Raw genomic sequence first — 8,683 nt, forward strand, 5'->3', positions numbered from 1 at the left:
CATGTATGTACCAGTATAAATGGAAGGCAATCTGGGGATTGCTTAGGGGAGAGAAGGCACCAGCAGTGAGAGGGAACCAGGAAAGTCTGCTTGCTTTAAACAAAACTAGATGTTCTAAAAGGTAGAATGAACAAGGGAGAATATTTCAGACATGGAGTCAAAGAAACAGAAATAGGAGAATATATGTGAAACAATATTAGTTTCACTGGACTCTTAGAGTAAATGAAAAGGAGTAAGATCTAATGAGACTGCAGAGGTAAGATGAAGCAAGGTTATGAAGGGCTTTAAATGGCAAACAGACAAGTTTCTGATTGATCCTGGAGGTAACAGGGAGCCCCTGGAGTTTATTGAGTAGGGGAGTGACTTGGTCAGACCTGTGCTTTAGGAAGATCATTTTGGCAGCTGAGTGGAAGATGGACTGGAGGGAGTAGTGAGGCCACTTAGAAGGCTATTGTAACAGTCCACATAAGAGGTGACCTAGCATGAGGCAGAGCCAAGACAAGAACTCAGGGCTTCAGACTACTCTCCCTTAACAACTTAACAACTTAACTTAGCAATACTGTCTTCCTATTTGCAGTTTGTTAAATTCAGTGAGGTTTTAAACCCCTACAAAGGACAAAGCACAAAATTCCAAGGATCCAAAGACACAAAAGGAGCCTAGCCAGAGGCCAAGAGATCACATTGTCTGGTAGGCATGTCTGTTTACACAGATAAGCAAATACAGAATAATTTGAAGATAGAAAGACTATGTGAGGGCCAGGGGAAGGGAGAGACCCTAAAGGAAGGCTACAGACAAGAAGTTGAGCCTTAAATAAAGATCCCAAAAGGGGGATGCCTTCCACCTAGGGGGAAACAACCTGAATGACTGCCCCAAGGTAGAGGATGGAATACTGAGTCTGAGACATGGTTAATAACACACTCCAGTTCGAATGTGAATGTGGAGTGTGAGAAATAGAGCTGGAAAACTAAAGAGAGCCAGGAGGGCATAAAAAATAAATAAATAAATAAAAGGTAAGGAGCTTGTATGTTTAATTCAAGGAAAAACATTTGTTCAACACCTACGGTAGGAAAGACGCTGTCCAAGGTTCTGGGGGTTACAAAGACCAGAATAACGGGGTCTTTGCCCTAGGAAGCCACTGAAAACTCGTTTGAACTGGGTAGGGAGATAGTCAAATCTGTTATGTAGGAAGGTGACCATGTGATAACCCTTTTTTTGTTTATTTATTGGTTTTTCATTCACCTGGATTCTGCCAGAATTCAGAACGTCAGCATCAACAGGGACCGCAGCAGCCAGCTATTCCAAGGAACTGTAGAAGAGAATCTCACAAGCATCCCCCAGGACAAGTTATGCAATCAAATTTTCCCAGGGATTCATCAATAAGGTGCTATTATCAAACACCCATTTTTAAGCAAATGGCAGTAATATAGTCGAACCAGACAATCTCTTACCACCATAGTCACCCAGCCTTTGCTTGGGAAGCAATATAGTGGACCAGATAGAGAGTTCTGAGTTTAGCATCAAAGGACCTGAGTTTGAATTCTGCCTCTGATAGCTACTATTCATGTGTTGGGCAAGTCTTTTCATTCACCTGAGTCACAATTTCCTTCTCTGATGAGGCAGCTAGGTGATGCAGTGGATAGAGCTCCTGGAGTCACACTCATCTTCTTGAGTTCAAATGTGGCCTCAGACACTTACTAGCTGAGTGACCCTGGATAACTCACTTAACCCTGTTTGTCTCAGTTTCCTCATCTATCAAATGAGCTTGAGAAGGCACTGGCAAATCATTCCAGTATCATTGCCAAGAAAGCCCCAAACTAGGTCATGAAGAATCAGACGTAACCAGAAAATGACTGAACAACAAAATGATGGGGCTAGACTAGGTGACCTCTGAAGTCCCTTACGACTCCATACTTAAGGCTTTTATGAGCCTATGAGTCACTACAACACAGGGCAAGTTTCCTCCTTGAGCCTCAGTTTCCTCATATACAAAATAGTGGGAGTTGGACTTGATGTCTTCTGAGTCACCTTCCAGCACTAGATGCCATCATTCTATGAATTCCATAATGAGATAGCTGGTCTTGGTCTTGAATGTTCTACAAAAGCCTAAATTTGATCTTGTATGATTTCTACCCATAGTTCCTAGTCTCACTCTCCAGAGTCAAGTGGACCAGTTCTGGTCCCATGTATGCATGGTAGCCTTCAAATAGCTGCAGGCTTCAGTCCTGAGCTGGAGCACATAGGACCGCTGGAAGCAGCTCAGCTGCATACATGCAGAGCACATGGAAGGAGGACTTCATGAACACCCTTATTACACGTAAATCCAGCAAATCTCCCCTTCCTACAGCTCTGTTTGTAGAATCTTCAAGTCCATGCTCCTTCCAAATCAATAATACCCAACTACTACTGTCTAACATTTTCTGCCACTTCCTTTAAGTTCAGGTGTGGTTCAAGTCTGAGCCTTCTATGCTTCCCCAAGGTAAGAGGCAAGACACACTGTGACATCCTGCCCTGGGAGTTGTCAGAGCTGAGGAGTCAGAGAACCTGGAATCTAGTCCTACCATCTGCCACCAAAATCTGCTGTGTGATTGAGAAACTGATAAGGTAATTTTCCCTCTCTGGATTTATTCCCTCCTCTAAAGTACAGGCATTAGGATTAGAATCATAAACTGTTAGAGATAGGAGGGGGCTTAGAGATCATCTAGTACAATTGTCTCCTTTCAGCAAAGGGAAGTGATTTGCCCAAAGTCTTATGTTAATGCCTGGATGAGTCTGATTTCATCTATGTGAGTACTCTGTCTGGTGCAGAAAGCAAGCAGCCCATCCATGACCTCTCATCCAACGCCTCTTGTCCAGGACCTCCCCTACATCCCCCATAGAGTCCACCCAGTTTTCTGGCTTGCCTTCCTCTAGCAGGAGACAATTTGGTACAGTGGAAAGAGCCCTGATCTTGACCATTTGGAGCAGTAGGGTCAAAATAGAAAGCTACATACTGACTTAGAAAACCACAAGTTAATACTATCTATGTTGCATTGTATTTTTATTTATTTTGTTCCACATTTCCCAATTCCATTTTAGTCTGATTCAGATACTCTAGGGAGTTTTGACACATTCAGGTGAATGGCAGGAAGACCATAGATGCCTATCATACTTATAACCATGACCCAGTCTCAGTTTCCTCATCTATAAAATGGGGAGCGGTGGACTTGATGATTTCTAAAGCTCCTCCTGGCTCTAAATTTATGGTCCTATGATCTCACAAAATGGAATGTAAACCCTCTACATAAAGGAACTGCTTCATTCTTGTCATCCAATGCCTCTTGTCCAGTGCCTAGCATGGTCTCTGACTCACAGTAGATGTTTAATAAATGTTTATCAAGTGATTCACCTAGATTCAAATCCTACCTGTCACATTCCTACATGGTGACCTTGGACAAAGGGGTTAACGTAGTTGTTGTTCACCCTTCATTTTCAGAGGACTGATGACATCACAGGGGTGATGTCTTGCCTTGCACGTGAAGTGGATTTAAGTAGGTGCTCCTGAGGTTCCTTCCAGCTCTCTGTTTAAGATCCCAGGCTTTCTTGGCCTCAGGTTGTGGTTTTGCATTGCCCAAGATCATTCTGGGGAGACCCGTTCTGCGACTTCATTAGCCATGGGGAAGTTTCCAGGAGGAAATTCCTTCTGTCAATGCAGATCTGAGCCTGCTCTGCCACATTTCATCTGCAATCTTCTGAGGGCACCAAGGGGATGACTTGTCCAGTCATATGACTATTATATCTCAGATGCAAAATTGGAAGCCGTCTCTTCCTGACTCTGAGGCCAGTTCTCCATCTGCTTCAGCTCACTGCCTCTCCTACAAAATATACAGAGTAAACACAAAGTGATTGCCATTATGTAGACTCTAACCAATATACACACACTGTTTTTACAAAATGGTCTTGCTCCCCAAGCCTCTTGGGCTTAATAATTACAAGTTTCCAAGTGGTTTACTGATCCCACCTTGTGAACTAGGTAGTATGAGCATTATTATGCCCATTGCAAAGATAAGGCAATGGATGGAGATTAGGTGACTTACCCAGGGTCTCAAAGGCAAAGCTGCCTGAACCTTGGTTTAGACCATCTCTGAGGTCCTTCCTACCCAGACTTTCTTTGATTGCACATACATAGCAAGCTGACCTTCCTTCCACAAGCTTCTGCTCTTGGGTTCAACCATGACAATTCTCCTTTCCTTTTTAAAATGGTAGAGGCCCCTCAAATTGTGCCATACCTTCAAGGTTTGAGAACTCACTCTGTGAATGAGGTTTTCAGATCTCTTCAACAGTTGTAACTGGGAGCAGAGATGCCAGAGGATAAGGGGGGGGGGGGGGGGAATGGGGGTAGAAGAGAAAGAAACCCAAAGTCAGGGAAAGAGGCAACAAGATAGATTTAGAGCCACAGGATCTGGATTCAAATCCTGATTCTAATATTTACTGCCCCTCCCATAGGGTGTAAGCTCCTTGAGGGTAAGAACTGCTTTTTATTTTGTCTTTGTATGCCCAGCACTTTCCCATGCTAAGCACTTAATATTGACTTGAAGGAACTAGTGTGACCCTTCACCCAACACTCATGCACTAGGGTCAGCACCACAGGATGGGGAGGGGCCAACAGGGGGAAGGACTTGGGGGAGAACAATAACTCCAAGTTGCTGTCCCTGGGTGCTGATTGTGGGTGCCCAGAAATAAAGAAAGCCACAATTCCAGCTGCTTCCAGGCCATGAGCACTGACCAGCAAGCTGTCCTGCCTCAGCTTAGACTAGTCCTCTGCATCTTCCTCAAAAACAGAATGAGAGGAGGCCACATAGCCATGGTCTTGGTGTTGCAGATGTGGTTGACCCACTAGAACACCAACTTTCTCCACAGTCAGGAGCATCCCATATTCCCACAATCAGTGTCAGGGACCCATCATATCCTAAAAAAATAGGTCATGGTGTCAGAATAGAGTCCTCACTGGGGTGGGAAGCAGAAAATGTCATCCTGTAGGAATAGAGCAGAATTTCCTATGTACCATTCTCCCTACTGTCTTACTGGATTGGAAATTGTGGGTACTGAGCAATAGGGGATTTCTGGGTTCAAGATTAGGTTTGAGGAACTGCCTCCTGAATGTTACCACTTTATCATGGTCCACTTTGCACGTGAGGGGTGGCATCAGTGACCCCTTAAAAGCCTTCAAAAGGGCATCCATTGGTGTCTGAGTCAATAATCCTATACTCAACATATACTTTCAGAGGTATACATGCTTGCAATTTTTATCAAATCCAGCTTGAGTTCATGTAAGAAAGTCAAAGATTTGAAGGTAAATCATTCCCCCTCTCTGGGCTTTACATAAATATGGAGATGGACTGAACAGGACAAATATTTGAGTTTGAGGTCATGAGAAGGAGAGGAGAGGAAACGTAAGACCTCAGGGCAGCAAACCGGAAGGTAGCGGAGAGGGAATGTGGGAGGGGTATAGGGAGGACACATAATCACAAGTGTAGGTATTGAACCAGAATAGAGTAGGGAGAGGGCTAGGAAAGGAATTCCAAGTTCTGCTAAGCTGGACTGGAGCTTGGAAAGAGATGGACCTAGATCTGGTCAAAGATGATGAAGGAGGGCTCAAGGTCCAAGGTCCAAGCAACAGCTGAGCCAGGATACCAATCTCCATCAACCCACCTAACTCTCCAGGACAGAGTTGTTCCTTCTCACCAATCTGGTGGAAGCCGACAGGTAGGACTTATAATGGTCAGCGTTGAAGTCTGGTCCCAGTAAAGAGATAAAATTAGGGACCACCTCCAGCTCCAGAAACCCTCTCCTGGCCCCACATTCACCTCTGAGGTATCACCTTCTCCTGCATCCAGTAAGGCTGGACCACAGAGTGGAGGAACACATCTGGCCTCACAGATCCTGGGCCCCAGGTGGGATCTCCATCACCAAGGTTTGGAGCAATCAAGGTTCAGTTTATTTTGGAGTTTGGGAGGGGAGAGTCCCCTCAGCTCTGAAAGGAGATTGTTCCTTAACTCATTCAGAACTCCTTCTTTATGTCTTCTGTAGCTTTCTAACTCATTTTCTCTAATTCTTCTCCATCCCTACATACCCCCATATCTACCTTATTCCTGAATCTCCTTCTGTCTATGTCTTTTCCTCTAATTCTCTCTCCTCTTGTCACCACTTTGAGGTCAAATGCATGTTCCCTCTAACTCAGATCCTATCTGACCCAGGGCCTGTCCAATGAATCCACAATGACCAACCCCAAGATTTCACAGCAGGAATCTGAAATTTCTTGCCTCAGAAACTGTTTCCTCTCTCTACCTCACTCCTCAAACACTCAAAGGGCCCTAGGACTTAAGGATCTTTCCCAAGGGGAGACCTAGCCAGCCTCAGTCCCTGGGGTGAGTTTGAAAGGCCTGTAACTGAAAGAAGAAAGAGGTAGGGAATAGGTGAGGGGGGTGGACAGGGCTCTACTGTGAGTAAAGACAAATTCAGAACCTGGTCCTGTGACCCTTCAGATCACAATATCTTTCTCTAGGTTCTCCCCTTTGATTCTGAGTGGACACCACAGCCAGGATTTCAGATTTTATTGAATAAAACTATTTTTCCTGCCCTCCACCAGCATTTGCTGAGCTCTCACCTCCGCCGTCTCCATTGCCACTGGGAGAAGTGGGTGGTTAGGCCTGGCTGGGTTCTGAACCCTGAGGCAGGGGCTCTGCCCCTCCAGGGATCACTCCCTTCTCTCTGCATCTGGCTTTGAATCTGTCTGCTGACCAGCTCCTGTAGATCATCCTGGGGAAGAGAGGGAGACAGTAGTTGAGTAGAGGGTCTGCCCAGGCATGGTGGCACAAAATCCTGTCATGGGTGCACTCTGGAGTGAAGGAACCACCCGTCTATTGGCATCTACCTTCCCCCCCTACACACAAACTACTGTGCCCATAGGCCTCTCCTACCTTCCAGGCCTCCACCTCCTCCATCAGCATCAGCTTTTCCTTCACCACCTGCAGCAGCTGCTTCTCCACAGCTTGGAGTTTGTCTCTGCAGATGCCCAGTTCAGCTTCTATTGCCAGCTTCCTTTGGGGGGAGGGAGAGAGGATCAGGCCTCAGCCCCATGCTAGTGCTTAGGGCTTATCTCTCAGGTTGGGGCTGGGGGAGTCAGAGTAAATGGAGGCTGGGGGCAATTCCACCATGGAGCTGTCATTCAGCCACCATTCAGACAAGAGACCTGAGGTGCGGCCTTGGAGTTCACACCCTTTGCTTTACAAATAGGAAAATCAAAGCCCAGAGGGGGAAATTATTTCGCTAAAAATCTTTCACCTTCCTGAGTGAGTTTCAAACTGGATTTGATACAGAATACTCAGAGAGAGATCTCAAAACTCAAATCCCAAACATTTGAATTTTTTCATTTTCAGCTGATTGGGAAGTAAGTAGAGGGAATCTTAATCATTTCTAGTCATAATTTCTCTGAAAAAAGGAACTTTGAAAACAGGGGAGGATGTCTTCTAAGATCTCCCTAGCAAGCAGATAACACCTCCAGTCTTGGGGGTTTGGGAAGGAATAGAAGGAGGAGCTTGGTCAGAAAGCCAAGAGAATTTTTTATCTTGTCAATGCCCAGCTCTTCATCTGGAGCCTCCTCCCTCCAAAGCCCACCAGGGCTCACTACCCTGCCCCTTACTTTGCTATGGCGTCATCACGTTCCTGGGTGACCTGCTCCAGGACCTGCTCCAGGGCAGTCTTTGCCTCGGCCTCCCCCAGGGCTCTGGTCACCAGCAGCTGTTGGCTCAGCTGCAAGGGAATGAGAGGGATAGGATTAGGATAGGGGATTAATAAAGAAAGATAGGGTGGAAACAGCCAAAAGGGTCCTGGGAAGGGATTGAGGGTCTCAGGTTGTGGGGAGCTTCTTACCTGACTCTGCCCTGGGGTCTTCCTGTCTTCCTGTGGTCCTGTGGGATCCACCAGCCTACTGTCTTTCTGTTCTCTCGGTGTCTCTGGCAGCCAGCAGAGCTGTTTCTAGGAGAGGGGGTGTTGTCACTGTGACCCTGTCCCTCCCATTCCAGCTTTCTTCTAGGAATTTCCCTGGGGGGGGGGGGAAACTTCCTTAAGCCATCTTCCACACCCCCTACCACCTAGAACCCAGGTAGCAGCAGAACCCTCCCCCTATGGGGAAGAATACTTACCCTCCTACGAGTCAAGGCTAACTTAGGGGAAGGCTTCCCAAGACCTGAGGTTCCTACTTTCAGGGTGAGACTGAGGAAATACATGGTCCTTTGACCCTGACTTCCTGATAGAGTCACTAGGGCCCCACCCCTGCCCTCTCCCCTAGCTCTACCCCACCCCGTCTAGGCCAGGCCCCAAGGCTGGCCCTCCACCAGTGCTTTATGGTCACTCCCCCTCAGTCCTTAGATACACACCTTGTCCCATTCATTCAGCTCAGCTAATGTTCCTCTTACAACAAAAGGTTCTGTAATAGGAGGCTCTTCGAAACCCGAAAGCACAAGCCCCACACCAAGCAAACGAATCTCTAAAGGGGAATTTCAGGTTGCTTAGGGGGAAGCAAAGAGGAGGATATTGTAAGAAGGTCTACACTGTGCTCTTCATGTCATCAAGTGGGCACCTGCTTGGGACTCTGGGAATAAGACCAGATTTTCCATACCCTGACCCTGAGAGTTGTGTGTACCC

General features: G+C 46.4%; 1 protein-coding gene across 1 annotated transcript; it reads right to left on the minus strand.

The window, feature by feature from the left end:
* Positions 1 to 3,021: 3,021 nt before the first annotated feature.
* LOC140525126 (uncharacterized) lies at positions 3,022 to 8,265 on the minus strand. Its single transcript, XM_072640210.1, has 6 exons — positions 8,182 to 8,265; positions 7,910 to 8,014; positions 7,680 to 7,789; positions 6,958 to 7,078; positions 6,645 to 6,796; positions 3,022 to 3,852 (listed from the first exon to the last, which is right to left on the minus strand). Exons 1-6 carry the CDS (start codon positions 8,263 to 8,265, stop codon positions 3,771 to 3,773), a joined length of 654 nt encoding a protein of 217 aa, XP_072496311.1. The 3' UTR covers positions 3,022 to 3,770.
* Positions 8,266 to 8,683: the final 418 nt, after the last annotated feature.

This window comes from Notamacropus eugenii, chromosome 2, assembly GCF_028372415.1.
Source record: "Notamacropus eugenii isolate mMacEug1 chromosome 2, mMacEug1.pri_v2, whole genome shotgun sequence".
Taxonomy (NCBI): Eukaryota; Metazoa; Chordata; class Mammalia; order Diprotodontia; family Macropodidae; genus Notamacropus; species Notamacropus eugenii.